The following is a 25,249-nucleotide window of genomic DNA, read 5'->3' as shown; positions in this document are numbered from 1 at the left end:
GCAAAGTCACCAAGAAAGTCTGATTTTGTCTCTTCCCTGTGGTAAGTGTGGGTTTTCAAAGACTACCAATGGAATGCAAGCCCTGTTGATTTCTACCCAAGATTGGAGAGGCTTCATGTCAAAGCCCAGGAAGAGTCTGTGTTATCCATCATTCTAGGAGCAACCTAGCTAAGCTTGGAAAGGTTCACCACCTCGTATACCCAGGGGTAATGAATTCTTTTGGCCGGAAAACAAAATAAAACTGTTTAGTGAGTGAGGCATGGAGGGGCTGCTATTTGCATTAATGCAGAGGCTGCCCCACTTCCCGAAGAAATCACTGAGTTTTTTTTAATTATTTAAGTAAGCAGCGCCATTTCTGTCAGTCACCCCTGTGCCCATTTTTCCTATTTCTTAAAAGGAAGGAACTGAGGTCTCTCATCATTTTTACTTGGCTTTTAGATTGCCCTAGCACTAAAAAGAAAAGAAATGGGTGATTTTGGAATGAGATTTCTTTTTAAAGTCCTTACTTTCTGTCTTAGAATTAATACTACTGATTGGTTCCAAGGCAGAAGAGCAGTAAAGGCTAGGTGATTGGGGTTAAGTGACTTGCCTGGGATCATACGGCTAGGGCATATCTGAAGTCACATTTGAACCCATTTCTAGGTCTGGCTCTCAATCCACTGAGCCACCTAGCTGTGCCTGGAATGATATTTTTAAAGTAATGCTATAGTGATATGATGGAGAAGAAACAAGGACTTGTTCTCTGTGACTGATCTTGCCTAAGGGAAGCCAGGGAAGGAATTTGCTCTTTCTCAAGGACTTTAGACTAGTATGATAGGTGGTATAAAATAACTTGGCTTTGCTGTGACACTCTTGCAATTTCTAACTCTTTCCTTTTGATCCAAGAGCATAATCACTCCCAGGAGATTTGAAGAATCCTGGTCATGATAGGAGTTGGCACTCAGCTTCTCAGTCTGGCCCTCAGCTTTTATGTTAAGCCAGCTTCATCCAGTCACTCAGTCCTGTTGCCAAGCCATGACATAGCCATGCTTGTGGCCATTGCCCTAGATGCTTTGACCCGTGCTTACCCAGTGGAGCAGAGCCCCGAGTCGCCCAGGTAAGTAGCCACGCCACAGCCTCCTCCACATCCCCGTTACGGGGTTCTGATCAGGACTTTACCTTTGCTGTCATGCCAGACCCTCAGCTTGCAGAGGTGACCCAGGCTCAGCATGTCTGTGAAGTTGAAGGTGTCTGATGAATTGCGCTCAAACTTGTTCCAATTTTTGGATCGCTTCAGGGGCAGGATACCACTGTCTCCATTTTCTCCGAAGATGATGATGAACACATTGGCATCAGTGCCAGCCCCTGAAGGGACATGGCAAAGTGCCCACATAAATGACTTTGAAATGAGATCGCTCTGACACAAAACCTGCCCATCCCTGGAGTTATTTCTAGACTTGCCCTGAGGTAGCTTATGGCTCAACCAGTTAGGATTTATAGTTGAAAAGGTCTAAATCAAATGATTGTATCCCAAATGATCAGTTTGCTTCGTTATGCTCCTTGGCCTGAACCCTAACCTATCTCCTTGCAAATGCTATTGGTTTCAAGAGGTCTCAGAGAGGGGAATATGGAGGATTCCATGCAAATCCATGACTAATACCAAAATAATACCACAAAGCAAAATTCATCCGAGAGTTAATTTTATGTTTAGGTTAAATTGACAGCTGCCTACATCATGGTAATTTGAAGCATCAGGAAAGCTTCTAAGAAGATAGCTAAATACCACTAATGTATAAAATTCCACTCTTGGAGCTTCACTCTAGAGATGTAACAAAAGAAGCATTTTTGTCTACCCTTAAAATGCAGCCATTCTCTAATCAATGGTAATAGCTAAATTCATGGTTAGATTTGCTAGGTTATGGCCCAACTTGACATGGTTAGATCATAGCCCTACATAGAGGTACAATTAGAGACTCTCTCTATGTAGTGTGATTTAGGGGATTTTCTCTTCCAAGTAGCTTTCCTGCTTACGTGTCACTGAATTCCACCTTTAGAGCTTTATTCTTTTGGCTGAAAGCACTATCCTCTACTAAAATATAAATATCTTGAAAATATAGTGCAACACATTAAGCCCTGGTTGAATTTTTAATTAGAGCTTTTGAATGTTACTAACTTATTAGGGTTTGAATAGAAGAGAAGCAAGAGAGATAGATTTTGAGCTCTATGTACCCCCCAGAGAGGGCACATCCAGGTTGGGGTTGTAGATATCAGGAGGCACCAGGAAGCCATTCAATTAGACTATACCAGGCAGCCTAGGAGAAGCACTGAGGGGACTAGAGATCACAGAAGGCAAAGTCAACTTTATTCACAATTTTACCAAAGATTAGCCATGTCCCCATGAGGTAAGAGAAACTGAGGCAATTTTCAACAGTATCTGATATCTAAATAATATGTTAATATCTAATAAAATATCTATTGAAATAAATAAAAATGGAAAACAAAAAGAAATTTGGATTGTTCCCAGTCATCAGATGTGGGAACTAAAGGTTTTATTCACTTATTTATTTTATGGGTTTGTTTTTGGGGGACCAGAAGTATGAAGAGTATGGAGTTTGGAGTCAGTGTAACAAGGTCCCAGTCCCAAATCTTTTACTGCTATGTGTGTGTTCATGGATAAATAATATCATCTCACTAAACCTTAGTTCCCTAACTTGCAAAAATAAAGGGTTAGGCTATATGATTCTTTCCAGCTCAAAAATTCTATGATTCTAAATGTGTAAGTAAGTTTCTCAAGGTTCATTCCCCCAAAAGCAAACTGGACAGGAACTAGGAAACCAAGACAGAACTCTCAACCTGAAGAAAGCAGGCAACAGGGAGCTGGCAGAGTAGAAGGCTTTCTCCAAGATGACTAACACTCACCCATAATGTTGCTGGTCTTGACTGTAACAGAGTAGGATGTCCACTCCATCACCTCTTCTCCATCAATCACTGCACACATCTCACAAACCAGGGTCTTCTTTTTACCCTTCCTCTCAGATAACCACTCACCATAGTAGAACATTGTCAGGTCATCATTGTCCATATTCTTCAGGAGGACCTGAGGAAAAAGCATGGCCAAGGGTGGGACCTTTATACCTCCCAGCCACCAAGGCCAGCATCCTCAGCAAAATCAATTCCCAAGGGGCCTGAGATTGGACTGGAGCAAACTGTCACCTATCTGGTACAGTCTGAGGTCATCATCCCTGCCCCCAACCATAAAAAACTTCTTTGACTATCCTGCCCCAGAGTCAAATTTTTCCATATTTACTTACTTATTAAATACAGCTAGGTTGCAGGAGAGGTATATATGAACACCCCAGGGATGTAAATTTTTCCTATAGGGGAATCTCCATAGTCATGGATCCTACCAGCTTCTCCCTTCTTCAATGAAGAAATCCATGCTCACGGATAAATATCATCTCACTAAGTCTTAGTTCCCTAGCCTACGAAAAGAAAGGGTTAGGCTATATGATTCCTTCCAGCTCAAAAATTCCATGATTCTAAATGTGTAAATAAATTTCTCAAAGTTCATTCTCCCAAAAGCAAACTGGACAGGAACTAGGAAACCAAGACAGAACTCTCAACCTGAAGAAAGCAGGCCAAGGGAAAGTGGGCAGCAAATGGAAATGGAGACTCCAAAAGCTTTTCATTGAACCCCCTCAAAACCTTAAATAAGTAATAACTAAATGGAAATCCTGCTTTACAGGACCAATGGGAGGGAGGAGGTGAATGGACCAGACAAGAATAATAAATAAAGACTTATTCCCAGCAAGTTTCTAAAACTAACTGAGAAAATTCTCTGCATATAGGGTAGGAATATGGGATCTGCTTGTAAACAAACAGAAAATTTCAAATTGCCTTAAGACATCCTTCCTCCTCACCAGAAGGTAAATGTACTATTGCTCTGGATCACTGGGTTCCCAAACAGCAGTTTAACGATGGGGAGGAACAACTCTAATCTTCACCTTAGGGTCTCAACTGGGACAGAAGTGAATCACAGGGACTATACAAGTCTCCTGAGTCTGGACAAAGGGGAAAGGCTTTCTCTGTGGACTCAACTGTTAGTCTTTTCTGTGTTCTTTATTGAACAAACAAAACCTGAGGGTTAATAAGGAGAGTTGGTATGATCCCTGGGGAAATACCAGGTATCAGAGTTACTCAGGATCTACTTGGGCAATCAAATATAGGCTCTTAGCAGAGAAACCTTTGATACAAAGGTTTCATTTACAAGGTCTGCCATTCATTCAACAAACTATGATTAAGCAAATGCTATGTGCTAGTTACTAGCACAAAGAGATAAGACACAGGCTTTGTTCTCAAGGAGTTTATACTGCCTGGATCCTAGTAGGTACATATACATTTTTAGTGACTGGATAATTGAAATGGGGGAAAGCATAAATATGCAAATAAAATGGTGATATAAAAGATAGTAAGATAAATGCAAAGGAAAGCTTTAGGCAAAATGTTAGGAAAGATTCAGAGGATTCTTTGTAGGGAGTGGGCAAGGCTGGAGAGGAAGCCATAATTGGGGCTCTGGGCTATAAGAGAACCCTGGGATCTAAGTTGGGTGGGGAAGGAGGAAGTAAAAAAAAAGAATAAAGAAGAAATGGTAATGAAGGGGCATTGATGATCAACTTGTCAGTTTTTCTCAGGACCAGACCTGCCTTAACCATAAAGGACAGAATCTTCCCTGACATTTTTAATGATCAAAATGCACATTCTATTCTTTAAACAAGGACTGACTCACTGTTTATTGTGCTAGACAGTTTTTTGGAGGCTAAAAAAGAACAAAACATATTCCCTGACCTCAGGAAGCCTAACTGGTTTTAAAATGAGCCATGCCTGCAAATAATAACGCTTATAATTCAGGTTTGATGTAAGGTGCACCACTTGAGAAAGCAAGAGTGAAGCCTATCATTGTAGGCTTCTGGTCACTCTATTACTGTCTCAAGGGACCAAAAGCTGGCCCCTCCATAGTCATTCATCTTTACTACTCTGGGTGAATGTAAGCTTCTGGTGGGTAGATACCATTCAGTTTTTGTTTTGATGTTTCCAGTGCCATGAAAAATGCTTCACTCAATTCATAAATGCTTGTTGAATTGAATTGTGCTGGTAAATACTAATCATAACACCTTTTCTGCCTGTGCAACACTTCTCAGCCTCAGTTTCCTCATCTGTAAAATGAAAGGTTGGATTCTAAATCTATAATCTAATGATTAATCAGAGCATTTTGAAATATTAAGGAAGTATTGTGATTTATCTTCTAACCTCTCACTATATCTTATAATCACCATTTACATTCTAAATTCCCAGAGGATAAACGTGACTTCTCATCCATTCAGCCAACATTTCTATCCCTCATAGGGCTTGACACTTAACACATGGTTGGTAATTAGTTGATGAAATTTTAGGATTCTGAACTAGGTCTGGTGATTGCAATGGGCTCTGAACCCTTCTTTCTGGTCCTTAAATGTCAAGTGGCCATCCATCTACCTATCTGGAACTGACTTAGTGACCCAATATACATATCCAATCTGTACTCTTCCCCTTGATCTTCCAAGGCACACATATTGCTCCCAAATACAAACAGACGCACACGTGTGTGTGTGTGTGTGTGTTCATGAATGTGCATGTACAAGCAAAGCAATAAAAACTTCAGTTGACTTTGCTATATCTCCAACATGTGGCATCTCAATTTTCTCATGCACTGATCCTATGAAATCTGACTCATGTCCTACTACTTCAAGAAAATTGTGATATCACCAAGACCTCATATTTGCCAAATACAGTGACTCTTCTGTTGCCAAATGTGGATCAAATAGAGGAGCAGGTGATATTGTAGGAGCTCAAGTCCAGGGATGCCATACCAATGAAGAAGACTTGGCTTACTTGTCTAATTGTTAACAAGTGACCTTCACTGGCATGGCTTCCTTGAACTTGGGCTTCCTTGTCATCACCCATTCCTCTCTTTGGTTCATATTAAGCTGGAAAAGAGCTACTATATTTGGAAACACAAGGTCAAGTCCAAGGAATCTTCGTTGAGTGCCTCAGTCTCCCTTCTCTCCCCTCCTTCCAAGTCCTGCTGGTGCCTCATCAATCAAACACTGGCCCTTGTTCTAGATGGACTATTTGCCACTAAGAAGCTGTGCGATACTGGACAAGTCACTTATTGTCTCTGAGCCTTGGCTCAGAGGTAAGGAAATTGAGGACTGTAATGCCTGTCTCATATGCCTCTTATTATAAACATTAAATGAAAAATGTTTGAGCAAGTGCCTTAGTAAAACATTAAGTGATGTTGAAATGTTGAGGTTTATTAGGAAAAAAAAACAGCTTGTTGACTAGATTTTTCAGTTTCCCAAATAATATTTCAATTTCCCAAATAACAGAGTGTGTTAATGCTATCTCCTCAAGGTCCAGTCCATTGGAAGATAAAATTTGTCTCCATGGTTCCAGCCTATCTTTTCAGATCCTTCTATTCTTATTTGGACTTTTCTCCACTCCCCTCACGAACCAACTTTAAGTATCTCCTTGAGTCTGAAAATGGAACTCTGTAAATGAAACCAAGTAAACACAGTATATTCCTTCACCTAGATTCTAATGTGCCCCCAAATTTCTTTACTCTTTTATATTAAACTATTAACTCTTCTTAAAAAAGTAAATATTGCAGGGCAATTAGATAGCGTAGTGGATAGAACCAGGCTTGGAATTAGGAGGACCTGGATTCAAATCTGACCTTTCCTACCTGTGTGATCCTAGGCAAGTCACTTAACCCCAATTACCTAGTCCTTAACTTTCTGTTTTAGAATTGATATTAAGCAGAAGGTAAGGGTTTAAAAAAAAATTAGAAATGTCCAAAACAAAAAAAAGTAAACATTGTCCAGGAAGGATGACAATCTATTCTTATAGATACCATTAACATCCAAATAAGAAATCTACAGGATGTCCCAAAAATCCTGGTGCAGTTTTGGCTTTTAAAGCTTAACACTTCCCTAGGACAATTTTGGGACACTATTTTTGGGTACATAGAGAAATATAGGTGCATGTATATTATATCTTCTTACTAGGCATATTATATAATCATGTATATTTTCTCTTCTTAATATGTATTAGAACTATACATATGTAGGAATCACCTCTTAATATGATTTGTGTGTGTGTGTGTGTGTGTGTGTGTGTGTGTGTGTGTGTGTGTGTGTAGAAGAATATAAGCTCTCGAATTCAGGCAATAACTAATCCGTTGTTGTTTCTGTATTTCTAGAGACTATCACAATTCTTAGATTAAAAACTTGTTGATAGGTTGATTAATATACACACAAATAATATATGAGATTGTAAAGTTGAAAAGACCTTGTACCCCTTTAAGCTAAATTACCCAAATTCCCTTTCACCATACCCATAATTCCTTAAGCTTTTTCCTATTGGTCTTTGGTTTTTGCGGGCTGTATTGAAATGGGTTTTTTGGCGTGGTCAGGGGGCTTTTGAACTGGAGGTGGCTTGGTGAAGGGTGAGTTGGGACTCTTTCCCTGCATTTTAATAAATCCTTATAAATATCATACTTTGGAGGCATTGAATATTAATTTTAAAATTTACAAGATCTAGCATGAAGCAGAGGTTAGAGACAATCCAGCTTGCAGGAAGACTTGGTCAAGACCCACCTCTCACTTACTCTAGCTGTGTGACCTGGGAAAATGAGTAAACCTCTCCATGTCCCCAAATAATGAAGAATAGTTCCTGATCTGAACTGGTAAATGGGTAAAGAGCTCAACAAGATCTCTCCTAACATAAAATCATGGATCTGGAACAATGTATGTGACATACACATACTTCCATATGTCAAGAATCAGACAGTTTCCAACAAAGCAGATCATAATCTTATAACCTTGTAGAATGTCTAAAAATGGCTAAGGCTGAAAATCCCATTGTCCTCTGTCAGCCCAGTGGTGAGTCTCCTAAACATTTTTAGGTTGATCCCTGAGTTATTGATGATGCAGACCCCACTAGCAGACCCATACCAGAACCTTTCAGCTCGGTGGGACCTGCCAGAACCTGTACTTTACTGACAGCCATCTGGAACCCAGAGTCACTGCCCAGTCACAACATGGCATTAGAAGAGGACTTCAGGGCAGAAGGAAAAGGCATTTGTGTATATGTGCATGAATATAAATACAAGAGAGATAGCATGCTATAATGTCATGATATGTGATATAATATGATATAACAATCTATGAGATGACATAACACAATATTATATGATATAGTATGATATAAGACTTCAAGATACATGATACAATATGACATGAAAATATGATAGTATAATATGATATTATAATATCTAACATTCATATAGTACTTACTATGTGCTAGGCACTGAGCTAAGCACTTTATAAATATTATCTTATTTGATTCTTACAACAATCCTGGGAAGTAGGTGCTATTTCAGATGAGGAAATTGAGGCAAAAAGAGGTTAAGTGACTTGCCTTGGGCCAGATGGCTAATAAATGTCTAAGGTTGGATTTGAACTCAAGTCTTCCTGATTCCAAGCCTCCCTAGTACTCTATCTACTGTGCTACCTAGTTGCATGATAGGATTAACATACCAGAAATAATACAACATAATATTTTTATACACTTACATCCTTAATTGATTAGTGTGAATATTCTCTCTACTGTAGCTCCTTCTTATCTGGGTAGATACTTTATTTCATATTCATGTGTACGCATTCTTTTCTCCTTCTTACCTTAAGAACAATATGGAAACAATATCCCAAGAAGTACCAGATAATACAGCTTCTGGGAAGGGATGGGGAGAGAGAAGGCACAACTTTAGAGCAAGGTCAGATTAGTCAGGGTTTCAGGGTGGGGGCAAGACAGAGTTGCATGAGGAGAAGATGATGCCAAGGAGATGATGGGAAAGAGAGAGCAAGAAGACTGAGCAGATAGGGGATGGCAAGGGCAATAGGGGAGATAGTGGAGCCAATTCATCTGTTACCTTGTCCAGGAACCACTCTGGTCGGTTGCCCTGCCCATCCAACCGCATGCGCATCTTTGTGAATGGGGCAATGTCATCAATCTCCATAACAAAAGTATCATTCTGTCCTCTCTCAAACCTGGGGGAACGGGGTAATAATAATCATAGACAACATCCCTACAGTGCTTTCTTATTATAGAATAATTTCTATACATTAGCACATTCAATCCTCACAAAACCCCTCTGCTGTAGGCAATGTGTACATCCTTATTCCCATTTTACAGTGAGAAATTGAAGTTCTTTGACTGAATTGTAGTTACAAAAACTCACAAAGACTGTCTAGGACAGCGATGGGCAAACTACAGCCCATGGGCCAGATGCGGCCCTTCTCCTTCATAATCTTTCAGTCATTAATAGGGCTTAGTATCACAGAAAAATACAAGAATTTTGTAAAAATGTATCATTGTTATTTTTTAATAAATTATATTGGCCCACCTAAAGTTTTTTTTTACCTTTCCTTTGGCCCCCTCTTTAAAAAGTTTGCCCATCACTGGTCTAGAAAGTAGGAGGAGGAAGGTTTTGATTGTTGGTGGATAAAATACCTTTAGCAATGAAGTCTTGGATCATTTTCAAGTATTTTTATTTAATTTCTCATATGTTTATATTTTCTCTCTCTACCTAGACTTTTTTTTATGAGGCAAGAGACCATAGAAGGTAGGACAATGGAGCAGATATCCCTGGACTTGGAATTATAAGACATAATTTGGATTTTTCCCCAATCTCTTAATAGTTGTATAATCTAGAGTCTCATTTTCCTCATTTGTAAATCTGTAAAAAAATATTCATAATACCTGACTAACAGGGTTGTGATGAAGAAAGTGTTTTATAAACCTGATGTTATACAAACAGGAGCCATTCTATATCTCTGGATCCTCCAGATTGCTTTGTATATAGAGGAGGGAGTGTGATGGAATAGAAAATATCACCAGGTTTGGAGTTAGAAAATCAGGGTCCACTTGTGATTCAGTAATACCACTGTTCGATCTATATCCCAAAAAGATAAAAAATAATGGGAAAGGACCTATTTGTACAAAAATATTCATAGCTACATTTTTTGTGGTGGTACAGAATTGGAAACTAAATGAATGTCCCTCAATTGGGGAATGGCTGAACAAATTGTGGTGTATGATGATGATGGAATACTATTGTGCTATAAGAAATGATGAACAGGAGAATTTCAGAAAGAGCTGGAAAGACTTATGTGAACTGATGCAGAATGAAAAAAGTAGGACCAGGAGAACATTATACACAGTAACTGAAATATTGTGGGATGATCAGATGCAATAGACTTTGTTACTAATAGCAATACAATGATCCAGGACAATTCTGAGGGACTTATGAAAAAGAATTCTATGCATCTCTGGAGAAAGAACTGTTGGAGTATTAAATGCTGATGAAAACATATGACTTATCACTTATTTATTTGGGTCTATGATTTGGGGTTTTGGTTTTATAAGATTATTCAATTAAAAATGAATAATATGGAAATATATTTTGAGTAATAATACATGTACAACCCAGATTGAATTACTTGTCATCTCTGGGAGGAGGGGAAGGAAGAAAGCAAGGAGACAGGAATCATGTAAATTTGGAAAACTTATGTATAAATTTGTTATTAAAATAAAATAAAAATAAAACTAGAAGATCAGGGTCCAGATCCTGGTTCTGCCAACTTATTTCTCACTCTTGGGGCCTCAATTTTCTCACATGTAAAATGAGAGTAAGATCAGATGGCATCTAAGTTTCCTTCCAGTTCTAAATCTATGACCCTATGCTCTTTCTGACCCTATAGTAGTTTATATTTTTTTGAGTTTTTAAGGCTTACAAAGCTCTTTCCCCATCACAGCTCAGTGAGGAGGATAACATAAATACTATTCTGATTTATAAAGAATAGAGGGAGGCTATATGACAAATATTAAATCATTGGGTCACAGACTTAGATCACGAAGAGACCTGAGAAGTTATTGAGTCCAGTCTTCACTTTGAACAGGTGAGGAAATTGAGACCATAAGTCAGATTTATCCAGGATCCCACAGCTATCAAATGTCAGAGGTGAGATTTGAGCCTAGATCCTATCTATTATGCCACACTGCTTCTTAAATATCAATGAGAGCATTTTGTAGGAAGAGGATGAAAATATGGGATCTGAGGTAGTAAATCACTGCTTCATAAGCAATAAAGGACAACAAACTCCCCTACTCCCCACTCTTAATTCTGAAGTTAACTGAAGAGGAGACTATGTAACTTGTGGGAACCTGATCCAATTTGCCTTATTACCAATACAACCAGGTAATTCTTCTAAACATCTCCCCTCAATTCCTCCTGTTAGAAATCAAATATTGCCACCCTGGTCTTATTCACAAAGGAGACAACCAGATGCTGCTGCTAATCTCCTATCCAGTCTCCCTTTATGTAGTTTAAGGCAAATATTGTCACCCTGGATAGTGTCCATAAACTAATTCCCCATTTGGAAAATACAGACTCACAGAGCTTGGTAGTAGAAGCTGCCTTGGAGATTTTGTCTTTATTTGCCTTCAGTTCTTCACATTATCTACTTCTGACAGCAGCAGCAGCAACAGCAGCAAGCCCGAGTGTACACACACACACACACACACACACACACACACACACACACACACACACACACACACACACACACACATCCAGCAAAGAGGTTGGGGAATCCATTTATTTTTTAAAAGAGGAGCAGTTTAAATTTTACCTTAACCCATCATTACTTTGTGAAATTCATTTAAGCCCCAGTTCACTTTGTCCCTTCACAGAGCAGAATACCCCCTTGTCTGTTTCTTGCCATCTTGTTCCATTTCTTTTGTACATTAGTCATATCCTTCTTTTGTGGCTACAGGAGGATTAACTCCCTCACTTCAAACCACTCAGCTTTCTCTTGGGCTCTGGGAATGCAGAGATGGTTTTAGCTAAGTGCTTCTGCCAGCCTTGGGTAGGGAGGCTTCATTCACTGCACCTGAAGGATTTGATTCTTTAACCAATGAATAAGAACCTAGCTGATCAATAGCATGAAGAAACATAAAATCAAGACAAGAGAAGGTATATGGGGAGGAAGAGGAAAGTGACTCATTTGACCAGAGTCAAAGATCTATGGAAGGGAGCAGAAGATGATAAGACTTGCAGAGGGAGAAGGGGACCAGATTGTGGAATACCAGAGATGGGTGCCTCTGCATACCGAGCTTTCTTTTTGTCCAACTGCACCTCTTCTGTGCTCCCTTGGGCGCCATAAAGTGTCATAAAAATGTTGGAATCAGTGCCACCTCCAACAATGTCACCAGTCCAGACAGTCATTTCATACATGGTCTGCCAAAAGAGCAAAAGTTGACTTAAGGGCCTTTCATAGAATTCCATAATTTGAGAGCTATAAGGGACCACAATTCAAACAGCTAACCAATTCAAACCCCAAAGCAACCCCCATTATAACACTTCTGACAAGTGGTCATCTAGCCTATGCTTGAAGATCTCCACGGAGAGAGAACACATCACTTCCAATGTAGCTCACTTGTTTTTGGGCAAGTGGAAGCTAATGACTCCATGTGACACTCATAAAATGAGGGTGGATAACAGAATGAATCAGAAACCAGAATCCAGTAGTATGTTGTTTATAAAAGATGCACTTGAAGCAGAAAGACACACAAGGCTAAAATAAAGGACTGGAGCAGAATCTAATAAGCTTCTGGTGAAGTAAAAAAGGCAAGGGTAGCAGTCATGATCTTAGACAAAACATAAGAAAAAATAGACCTAAATAAAAGAAACAATCAGGGAAACTGCATTTTGCTAAAAGGTATCACAGACAATGAAGCAATCTAAAAACGTTTTACAAGTGTTTTGGATAAAACATTTCTCAATTATATGTAGAGAACTGAGTTCCCATCTCTAGGCCTGATTGACACAGATCCTGCCCTTTACTCTAGCCAGAAATGAGAAGTACTTAGTGATGCTTGTGGCAGAAGGACCATCAGCTATAGATGGATAATGATAATAATAATAATAAATTACATTTACATAGCAATTTAAAGTCTACTAAGTGCTCATATACATTATCTCATTTGATTCACATAATATCCCTATTAAGTAGGCACTAGTATTGCTCTCATTTTGGAGTTAAAGAAACTGAGATTTAGAGAGATTAAGAGACATGTCCACAATCACAAACTAGTGAGTAGTGCCTGAAGCATGATCTGAACTCAAGTCTTCCTGAAGCCAATTCTAACACAACCTTGGACATGTCCTATAAACTCTCTGCTCCTCAGTTTCTTCAGCTGTAAAATAACGGGATTGGATTAATTGCCCTTTAAAGTCTCTTCCAGGTCTAAAGCTATGAACCTTTGGGTCCATGATCACTTCATATATTTGGCTTTGTGGGAGAATGAGATACATAATGCCTATATATCTTCCAGATAACTAAAGCTTAGCCCTTTTAAGTACTTAATTTTTAAGCTAGTAATTTTAATAATAATCTTTCAAATGTACTTATACATTTCCCTGCCTTATTAAGTAGAGTGCAGTGGACCAAACCTAATCTTTTCTTGGTGACTAAAATCATTCCCCACAAGCCTCAGACTTAGGTTGCACTTTAGTAACCTCAGAACTAATTAGAGTGTATGATGGGGTGCCTGCCTACACACTATTCAGTGCCAGCTTCTGTGCCCTTATTGTTCTTTATATTGTTGATTGTTATAGTTCTTCTGTCTCTTCCTTTGCTTCAGACTATGACTTCCTACTGCCACTGGTGTCTCCAGGAGTCCCCAACCCAACTTTCAGCCTGCTTCTATCCTAACCCATCTTGTTCAATCTGTAGCATTATTTTACACACTAAGTCTAGAAGGTTCTGAGTGGTGTTGTAAGGTAGATTAATAAATTATTATTTAGGAGACTTAGCAGACAGGGCTGAAGTTATGTCTTAACACTCAGAGAGCCAGGTGTAGAGACAGGAGGTACTGGGTTCAAATCTAGCCTCAGACACTTCCCAGCTGTGTGACCCTGGGCAAGTCACTTTACCCCCATTGCCTAAACCTTACCACTCTTCTGCCTTGGAACCAATACTGATTCCAAGAAGGAAGATAAGGGTTTTAAAAATAATAATAATAAAAAATAAAGTGTTAAGACATAACTATAATCTAGTACTAGGTTGCCCAGTTGAGATAATACATCTCACAGGAATTTAGAAAGGCAAAGAGAAACGACTTTTCAAAGTGCTTAACACAGTGCCTGGCACATAGCAGGCACTACCCCAATACATATTCTCTTCTTTCTTCAGGAAGAAGTAAGGCTTAAGTTGGGTCTCCAAAGAGAGGAAGAAAGGCCAAGAAAGGAGGAAGAAGGTCATCTTTCTGATAGAAAATAGCCTGATCAAGTTTACAGGTGTTCCATTATTTTGGCTATCATGTAAACAAATGGGCATTGAAACAAATAAGGAGAAAAAAACCCAACAGGTCAATTCATTGTCTCTTGAGAGAATCAACTATAAGATGTTGAACAAGATGGGGTCCCAGCCTTCTGAGCTCTTAGAAGCCCTGCATTTCTCATTTCTCTCTCTCTCTGTCTCTCCCTGTCTCTCTGTTTCTCTCTCCCTCTCCCTCTCTCTCTCACTCTTGCTACCAACCTTTACATTAAGAACCTCTTTTTTGAGGGTCCAATAATTCAATATTTTCATTTTCATCTGTTGAGACTAACCACTAGGATTTTGGCACTGATATAACTTCACCCTTCCTCTTTTCCAAAGCTGTTTTTTGAGTCTAAAACTATGTGGGCCTGATGAGGAGTAGGAAGCAGGGCTGAGCCTCCATCTATAGAATCCCTTGAATGCCCCAATTTGACATTCAAGGCCCTTGACAACCCAGCTCCAAATGGATCCATCCGGTCTTAGCTTAGGCTACTCCTCTTCACATATTATATATACTTTCCAACTTTATTCTATGTCTCCATCCTGCCCTCCATTCAACTCTAAGCTTTTGTTCATTCTGTACCTGCTCTCTTTCCATGCCTCTAATGGACTCCATATCTTCTTTCTCTTTGGTTTAAGGCCCTTTCTTCTAAAGTCCAGTTTAGGAGCCACATCTTCCAGAAAGCCCTTCTATGACCCCCTACTCCCTTTCAAATGAAAATTATTTCTTCCTTCTCATATTTCTCCTAAGAATTTCACTTTCCTTAGCACTCGAATAATTTTGGTGGCCCTGTCCTTACCTCCATTAGATTACAACTCCTCGAGAGCAAGTCCTGTGCCATAAAGATCTTTGTGTGCCTAGAACTAACCAGTAGGGGTTCGTCATTTTGGGGGTAGAGGGACCTTAGAGGCCATTCAGTCCAACTTCTCACTTATCAGATGAGGTAAAAGAGTCCAGGGGGCTAAAATTAATTGGCTAAAGTTATGCAGGTAATAGCAGTGTTAGAGGTGAGGTTTGAACCTAAGTTTTCCAAGGCCAATTTTGTTTTGTTTTGTTTTCCCAGTTTACTACATTGCTTCCCACTCTTCATACCCCATTAAGGATTTTCTTGGTAAAGATACTGAAGTGGTTTGCTATTCCCTTCTCCAGATTATTTGGGAAATGAAGAAATGGAGGCAAAAATGGTTAAATGTCTTGCCCAGGGTCCCACAGCTAGTAAGTTCCTGAACTCAGGAAGGTGGGTCTTCCTGACTCCCTGCCTGGCATTCTATCTACTCTACCATTTAGCTGTCTCATTGACCCTTACAGGAGATGCTTGATAATGTTTACTGAATGGCGACACAATTGTGCTTTCTCAGGAATTTGACTTTGGCAAAGTAGAAGAATAGCACTGCGGTGCGAATCAGAAGGGTTGGGTTCTAGTTTGGGCTCTACTATAAGTTTAAGTAAAGCCTGGTGTAAATGTGGGCAAGTCAGCTAGAAAGAACTTACTGATCTCATAGGAGCTAATTGAACTCATGTATTTAAAGCCAGAAGGACACCTTGGAGGCCATTTAATCCTGCTCCCTCATTTTACACATGAAGAAATTGGAGCCTGGGGAACTGGCGTGATTTGGCCAACATCCCAAGGATGGTAGACTTCCGTAATGGAATCATCCTTAGAGGTCATCTGGTTTAAGCATCTCATTGTACAGATGAGTACATCGAGGCCAAGAGATATGATGACAATAAATTGTAATAGCTGAGTAGTGAAAAAAATCAAGAGCAGCATATCCCATCTTCTGATTTCTAGGCCAACATTCTTTCCAATACTCAATTCTACCTCTCATAGAATGATATTTATTGAGTACCTACAATGTACCCAGCTAAGAGACACAGTAGATGGCGTATTGAGCCTGGAAGACTCTTCTTACTGAGTTCAAATCTGGCCTCAGACATTTACTAGCTGTGAGACTTTAGGCAAGTCAGTTAACCCTGTTTGCCTCAGTTTTCTCATCTGTAAAAAAAAAAATGAGCTGGTGAAGAAAATGGAAAATCATTTCAGTATCTTTGCTAAGAAAACCCCACTGGGGTCATGAGGAATCATACATGATGGAAACAATAGAACAAGAACAATTTGGAAAATGCACAGAGAACTCAATTGTATAGAGTCTTGGAGTTTTTACTTTATTCTGTACTCCACAGGGAAATTGAAGGGGTTTAAATAAGGAAATAATTGAGTAACAAAAATTTAAAAATCAACAAAATTATAAACTAATAAAGCTGTTTCTTAGATAAATTGATCAATGAGCAAACATTTATCAATTGGTTATTATTCATTAGACAATATGCTAAAATACTGGGGATATAAAGCCAAGGGCAAAACCATCCTTGCTCCTCAAGGAAATTAGAGATTCTTTTAATCTGACCCTCTTTATTTTATAAATGAAGACATAATGATCCTGGAGATACGTGCCCAAAGTCACAGAAATCATTAGTCTCAGAGTCAGGACTAGTATCCTGGTCTCTTAATTCCAGCCTGCTACTTTTTCTACAATATCATATTTCTTGTGATCAAATAAATATGTTTTCTTATTTGTCAATTTTGAATAATAATCTCTGTAGCATTTTCCTGAGAACTAAATGAAAACAAGTCTCATACAACAGATTAAAAAAATATGTAAAATAGCCTACCAGGAGTAGTGCTAATTAGGTGTGGGTGCAGGAGTGGAAAGACAGTCCTTGTCCTCTGTATAGACAGAGAATGGGAGAAGACCAACGATTGGGTCGAAGCATCAATTTTCCCTAATACTTTAGGATTATATAAAAATATTTGTATATGTTATACATGCACATACAAAACTTTGGGGTTCATTTAATTCTTTTCTTTTTTAAATCAAATTTACCAATGATTTATCTATTTTATTGTCCTCCCCCTCCTTAAAACCAGCTTTTAGCTTTATTTGTTCAATGCTTTTCTTTCAATTTTATTACTCTCACCTTTGATTTTCAAGATTTCCAATTTGGTGTTTAATTGAGGATTTTAATTTATTCTTTTTAGAAGTTCATATAATTCAACCCTTTCATTTTACAAGTGAGAAAACTATGGCCTATTATCTACCCTCTACTTTTATATACTATTATGAAAGATTTATTTGACCTTCATAATAGCTTAGGGGAAATAGGGAGGGCAGCTAGTGTTATCACCATTACCTGCTTTACAAGGTGGTTGTCAGGAAGGTGCTTTGCAAACATTAAAATACAAAATAAAAATTTAAAGGGGCAGCTTGGTGGCTCAGTAAATTGATAGATAGGCCTAGAGATAGGAGGTCCTATATTCAAATCTAGCCTCAGATACTTCCTAGTTATATGACCCTGGGCAAGTCACTTAACTCCACTGACTAGTCCTTAACATTCTTCTGTCTTGGAACCTATACACAGTATTGATTCTAAAATGAAAGATAAGGATTCTACCAAAAAAAAGCTATTTTCAATCCAATTCAATGAGCACTGATTTAGCATCTAGCATGAGACAGCACTGGGTCCGGTGATAGGAATAGAAACATTCTCTGTCTGCAAGTGGCTTACATTCTGTTCATAGAAGTGGGTTGTTCATTTTATTATTGTTTTTGTCTCATTCTTCTAATTCTTTATGTAGTTCAGATAAGAATACTTTAAAGACAATTTGTTTTCCTGTCATTTTTCTTCTATTTTGTGTTCTCTGACTCCTTGCATTAATATATAAAATGATTGCTTTAAAATATTGAATCAGACTCAGTGGGAGCTTCTTTGGGACAAACCCAGCAGCAGACAGCACAAAACAAGATAATTGCCTGTCTCTATATTTTGTTTTTCATTTTATGTAATTTGAAAAATATAATTACTTGGTATGTCTACACCTATTAAAAATGTTAGGGGCAACTAGGTAGCACAGTGGATAGAGTGCCAGGCCTAGAACTAGAAAGACTTGGGTTCAAATCTAATCTCAGATATTTCCTAGCTGTGTGACCCTGGGCCTAATTGCCTAGCCCTTGTTGCACTTCTGTCTTAGAGTCGATACTTAGTAACGTAATTTTTAAAACTTATTTAAATTTATTAAATATTTTCTTATTAACAATAAATAATTTAATAATAAAATAGTTCACACATATGTTTTATTATGTTGATTATAATATTGTATTATAGTATAAATTATATTACTGTGATATTGTAATAAATATTATAAATTGTATTTTATTAAATATTTTTTATTTAACTTACTTTAAAGAAAAGAAATATTGTGTTTTGATTTTTAGAGTTCAATATTATATCCAGGTGAATCTGGGCTATTGGAAATGATATTTGAGTTCCAGCACAGTTTATTTGTTGAGTTCTCAAATATGTTTTGGTTTTTATGTTTGTAGTACAAAGATCTATCAACTTCTGGCTTATAAAGGTTGGTAAACTTCCAGTATGCAGGTCTAGTCACTTTATCATATCTTTCTAGGTATATGGTAAATGCTAGTTTTTTACAAGCCATAATGATATGTGTACTATTTTATCACATAATCTGAATCAGTCAAGAAAACTGAGTTCCTTAAGGATAACCTTTCTGGTGGCAATGACCTGATCCTAACCTGATATGGCAGTCATGCTCGACTCTTTGTGACCCCATTTGGGGTTTTCTTGGTAAAAGTACTGGAATGGTTTGCCACCTTTTCCAGCTCATTTCATAGGTGAGGAAACTGAGGCAAACAGGGTTAAGTGACTTGCCCAGGGTCACATAGCTAGTATCTGAAGCCAGATTTGGATTCCAAACTGATATTCGAAACCTCCCATTTTTATAAAGAAATCCTTGTGACTCAGCCATTTGCTCTGTGTGTGTGAACATTTTGTGAGTTCAGTTCATACAGATGTCCATGGAGCACCTTTTGATTCCCCTCTTGGATCTTGGGTATTTCAAGGACTCTCTGTTCCGTACCTTCACTCCAATGTTCACCATCACAGCATCCAGAAGGTCAAAGACGCTGGAGGTCAGACCGTCCCCACGATCCTTGGCAAGCCAGCAATTACAGTGCAAAGTGTACATGCACCCCTGGGTAGGCACAGCAATACTCAGCTCCTCCACCAGCCAGCAGCTCTCCGGTGAGGTGCCGTCATGACCCAGCTATGAGACAATTAGATAGAGAGCAGGTGCACAGTGAAAGGAAATGTTATTATTGATCCAACTGTTCTAGAGAGCAATTTGAGATTACTCTAAGAAAGTAAAATGTCCCTTCTCTTTGGCCCAAAGTCCTGACTCATTGGCGTATACCTGAAAGACAACGAAGACAGAAAGATTCTATAGACACTGAAATATCTATAGCAACATGTCTTGTGGTAGCAAAGAACTGGAAACAGAGTAGTTGTTCATGGTTTGGGGAATGCTTCAGCAAATTGTGGTCCATAAATGGAATGTTACTGTGTAATAAGAAACGACGAATAGGAAGACTATAGGAAAATATGGGAAGATTTGCATGAATTGATGCAAAGCGAAGTAAGCAAAGCCAGAAAAATAAACAGTATAGTATGATGACATGATCATTAGGTACAACAAAAATGAGGAAGTAGGGGGACTGAATGTTATGTGATTATAAGGACCAAGTTTGATCCCCTATAAAGAAATTTTTAAAAATGCACTACCTCCCTTCTTTGAAAATGGGAACCACATGTATGGAAAATTGCTAACTAGTATAAAATTCAATTTGTGTTGGTTAGTTTTGCTGACATGCTTTTTCTTTTTTTCTCTTTCTTATTCTTTTTTTTTAAACCCTTACCTTCTGTTTTAGAATCAGTACTGTGTATTGGTTCTAAGGCAGAAGAGCAGTAAGGGCTAGGCAATGGGGGGTAAGTGACTTGCCCAGGGTCACACAGTTAGGAAATATCTGAGGTCAGATTTGAACCTGGGACCTCTCGTCTCTAGGCCTGGCTCTCAATCCACTGAGCTACCCAGCTGCCCCCTGTAATACAATTTAGGTAGGACCCATCTTCAAAACATTTATATATTCTATAAAAGACCAAGAAAGGTTCACAGCTAGTAAGCTGTGAGAGAGAATTGCCATTATTGGCAGTTTTTTTTAAATTTTGAAACCCTTACCTTCTGCTTTGGAATCAGTAGTTAGTATTGATTCCAAAGCAGAAGAGCAGTAAGGGCTAGGCAATGGGGGTTAAGTGACTTGCCCAGGGTCATACAGCTAGGAAGTGTCTGAGGCAAGACTTGTACTTAGGACCTCTCGTCTTTAGGTCTAACTCCCAATCCAATGAGCCACCCAGCTGCCCCCTTCTTATTCTTTTTTTACAAGGAAGAGTTTTCTGAAAAGAGGGGACATTTGAAAATGAAAGTGATCTAAAAACAAAACAAAACAAAAAGATAATGTATTTAAAGAAAACAAGTGACATAAAGTCAAGAACAAACAGTACCTAGTAGAGCTCTAGGCACAGTGAAAAAAAAAAGTATGAGTGGAATTGACAAGTTGAGTATAAGCTAGGAATCACTAATCTCATGGAACCATACAAGACTTTTCTACTTATTACCTGGGTGATCTCAGGTAAGTTGCTTAACTTCTCTGGATATTGTTTTCCTTGTTTATAAAATGAAGGACTGAATAAGATTTTCTCTAAGTTCCTTTCCAGCTTTAAATTTTCTTATTCTATGATTGTTAGTGCTTCAAGGGACTTTAGAAATCATAAGGTGGTCCAACTCTTTTCATTTTACAGATAAGAAAACTGACTGTCAAAGCGAATTTTATAGTGACCAAGATCTGCCTAGGGCAAAATCATGAAGGAAATCCTATCTACGTTGACCATATCAGCCTCTCTGTTCTGTACCCATCATTCTCCCTTCAGGGTCCTCCCTCAAGCCCTAGGCACCCAAGGCTCTCATGTTGACCCAGGTATTTCTTCTTAGGGAAGAAAGAGAATCTTCTGGTTTACTAACACATTACTATGAAATAATTTAATGTCTCTAAGATCTTAGAAGTTAAAAAAAAGAGAGGGATGAGGGGCACCTCTGGGAGAAAGCAATTCTTGACTAAAGGAATAAATTTATTATGGCAGAATTTTAGGCATCATGACATCAGTCAGAGAGATATTTTCAGGTGTATGTGTGCACCTTCCCAGCTTCATAGAAGTCATATCACAAGATTTTTTTTTTGCCAAGGTAATAATATCAATTAATTCTTATATAATACTTTTAATATTTGCAAAGATGTACACATATCTGTATACATGTATGTGTATGTGAATATATAGGTGTCTTTGTGTGTATGTATTATTCTCATTAGACTTTCACAACAACCTTTGTAAGATAGGTGCTATTATTATCTCAATTTTACAGATGAGGAAACTGAGACTGAGAGAGATTTAAGTGACATGGTTACCACTCTGATACAGGCTCTTATCATCTCACACCTGCACTTTTAATGGGCTGCTGGTAGGTCTGCCTACCTCAAGTCTCTCTCTATTTCAATCCATCCTCCATTTTGGCACTAACATAATTTTCCTAAATCACAGATCAAACCATGCAACCAACCCTCTCTCAATAAACTCCAGTGGCTCACTGTTATCTCCAGAAAGAATACAATACAAAATCCTCTGTTTATCATTCAAGCCCTACATAACCTAGCCCCATTCCTAACCTTTCCAGCCAATTCAATCCAGTGACAGTGACTTCTCGACTGTTCCATGAATGAGATACTCCCATCTTCATCTTTACCTGTTGATGTTCCTGGTTTCCTTTGAGTTCTATCTGAAGTCCAATCTTCTACAGGAAGCTTTCCCGAGCTTCTTTTAAAGTATTTTCCTTGTCTTAATTATTTCCTATTCATCCAGCATGTAGCTAGTTTGTCCTTATTTGTCTGCTCATCTTCTCCCCCATTAGATTATGAGCTCCTTGAGGGCAGGGACTGTTTTTTGCTTCTTTTTATCCCTCTTTAATTACTTCCTATTTATCGTGCATATAGATTACTTGGTATGTATTTCTCTGCATGCTGTCACCACCATTAGAATGTAAGCTCCTTGGGGGAGGGACTGTTTTTTGCATTTTTTATAACCAATGTTTTAGCATAGTACCTGGCACAGAGCAGACAATTAAATGTTTATTGAATTGAATTTTTGTATCTGTAACATGTAGGGCAGTGTCTGGTACATTTGTTATTTAGTCATTTTTTTAGTTGTAGCTGACTCTTTGGGATTTTATTGGCAAAGATACTAGAGTATTTTGCAATTTCCTTCTCTAGCTTGTTTTTATAGATGAGGAAAATAAGGCCAACAGGGTTAAGTGACTTGCCCAGGGTCACACAAGCTAGGTTGGATTTAAACTCAGGATTTCCTGACTCTAGACCCAGTGCTCTATCCAGTGTGCCACCTAGCTGCCCTACCAATGGCACATATGCCATATGCCCTAGGTCTGGCACGTGGCAGGTATTTAACAAATATTTATTGACTAAGTTGCCTAGGGTCATACAGCTACTAAGTGCCTGATGCAGGATTCAAACTCAGACATTCTTGATTCCAGAAAAAGCCACCTTATACGTTCGATTTTTAAACTGAAGGGAATGTCATCTTCATGGATGCCCTTTGCTTCCTCCCACTCTAACCTGTAACTTCACCATCTATTGTTGTAGGAAACTAGTAGCCACCTGGAAATGGAGTATGGTGGAAAGAGTATCTCCAATTACCTTCCATCTGCTCTACGTCTTGTATCTATCGAATTACTGATATGTTGTCTCCTCCCTTAGAATATACACTTATTGAGGACAGGGACTATTTTTTTCACTTTTCTGCCTGCCACATAGCAGGTGGCTTAATCAAAACTTCTTGACTGAGGTTCCCGGTTAAGATGGCGGCAGAGTAAGAAGCAGCTCTTAACCTCTCCTGACCGAAACATACAAAACTCCTCAAGGGGACATAAAAACAAGTCCAGACGAACGGAGGAACCCCACAACAGGGCACAGCGTGGAAGGTATGTGGAATCAAGGCATTTCCATGCTATAAAGGGGTGAAACAGCTCTCACTAAATCGCGGACTGAGCAACCACCCCACCCCCACCCCCTCCACACACAACACCTATAGCACCGAAGCCAGCTAAAAAGAAATAGAGCAAGATTGGGGCACCCATCGAGTCATTGGCAGCTCCAGGGCCTGTTCCTGAGAGCAGCAAGATTTAGGACCCCAAAAAGCTAACGAACGCACACAAAATCTGAGCGCGGGAGCAGGGCGCCGAGAGCGGATGCAGGATGCAGAGCCCAGGCTCAGAGCGCAGGCATGGGCGGAGGCGTGGGTGGAGGCAGACACAGCCACGAGCTAAAGCTCTGAAACCCTGAGTGGGGAACCAGTGCAGACAGGTATACGACTGTGGAAGCAGCGCCCTGAGACTTGTAAAGAAACCTCCTGCAGAGGATCAAGCAAGGGGGTCCACCAGGGGGCTTGACCGTGGACAGACCCTGAGCGTGAGGATAAACCTGAGAAGCTGCTAGGCTAACTATGGCTACCCAGTCTCAGGAAGTTCAGAAGAGAAAGATTAACAACAAGAAAAAGAAGTCTTTAACACTCGACAACTTTTACACAGAGAAAATCCAGACAACTGAGCAAACAGAGGAGGAGAACAAACAAGCATCCAGACCCTCCTCAAATAAGGAAAACTCCTGACAAGCTATGGAAGAGTTCAAAACTGAGATTTTGAGGAAAATGGAAGAGATCTGGCAAGAAAATAACTGTTTAAAAGGTAGAATCTTGCAATTGGAAAGTGAGGCTCAGAAACCAAATGAACTGATAAGCAAATTGAACACCAGAAATAACAAGATTGAAAAGGAATACTAGAAGATTATGGCTGAAAACCAGAAGATTATAGCCGAAAACCAGAAGATTACAGCCAAAAATCAAAAGATTATAGCCGAAAACCGAAAGATTATAGCCGAAAATCAATCCCTAAAGGCTAGAATTGAGCAAGTAGAAGCTAATGATCTCTCAAGACAACAAGAACAAATAAAACAAAGTCAAAAGACTGAAAAAATAGAAGGAAACATGAAATATCTCAATGAGAGAGTGACAGACCAAGAAAACCGGTCTAGAAGAGACAATTTGAGAATAATTGGTCTTCCAGAAAAACGAGAAATTAATAGAAACCTAGACTCCATACTAACAGAAATAATTCAGCAAAATTGCCCTGAAGTCCTACAACAAGAGGGCAATATAGACATTGAAAGGATTCATAGAACACCTGCGACATTCGATCCAGAAAAGAAAACACCCAGAAATATAATTGCCAAATTCAAGAGTTTCCAAGCAAAAGAAAAAATCTAACAAGAAGCCTGAAAGAAACAATTCAAATATCAAGGAGCACCTATCAGGATCACACAGGATCTGGCTGCCTCCACGCTAAAAGATCTCAAGGCTTGGAATACGATATTCAGAAAGGCAAGAGAGCTGGGCCTGCAACCACGGATCAACTACCCATCAAAATTGACTATATATTTCCAGGGGAAAGTATGGGCAATAGGATATTCTATTACACACAAAGAGGGCATTGGAGGGAGAGGGGACAAATACTATTATAAGAAGGAGAGGAAGAGAGCATTAAGAGGTAATAATCAAACCTTACTCTTAGTGTAATCAACCCGGAGAGGGAAGAGTAGCTATACTATCCATTGGGACATAAAACTCTTATCTAACCCTTCTGAGAAAGTTAGAAGGGATAAACCAAGGGGAGCAGGGGAGTGGGGAGGTCAAAAAAAGGGAGGGGAGAAGAGGGAGGGAATTCATAAGGCCTTTAAAAACAAAAAGAGGGGGAAAA

The 25,249-nt window shown here is 38.9% G+C and overlaps 1 protein-coding gene across 1 annotated transcript in view; it reads right to left on the bottom strand.

Moving 5' to 3' along the window:
• The window catches only part of LOXHD1 (lipoxygenase homology PLAT domains 1), a 293,979-nt gene that overhangs the window by 37,579 nt on the left and 231,151 nt on the right, over positions 1–25,249 (bottom strand). Inside the window, exons 33-37 of the mRNA XM_044681634.1 lie at positions 19,400–19,585; positions 12,249–12,376; positions 9,008–9,125; positions 2,899–3,076; positions 1,159–1,344 (exon numbers count right to left, since the gene is read on the bottom strand). Of these exons, the coding sequence (XP_044537569.1) occupies positions 1,159–1,344; positions 2,899–3,076; positions 9,008–9,125; positions 12,249–12,376; positions 19,400–19,585 (796 nt within the window). The remainder of the gene's footprint in view (positions 1–1,158; positions 1,345–2,898; positions 3,077–9,007; positions 9,126–12,248; positions 12,377–19,399; positions 19,586–25,249) is intronic.

The sequence above is a fragment of the Gracilinanus agilis genome, chromosome 1, assembly GCF_016433145.1.
Source record: "Gracilinanus agilis isolate LMUSP501 chromosome 1, AgileGrace, whole genome shotgun sequence".
Taxonomy (NCBI): domain Eukaryota; kingdom Metazoa; phylum Chordata; class Mammalia; order Didelphimorphia; family Didelphidae; genus Gracilinanus; species Gracilinanus agilis.
The sequence above is the reverse complement of the archived record's forward strand: the minus strand, read 5'-3'. Positions and strand labels throughout refer to the sequence as shown.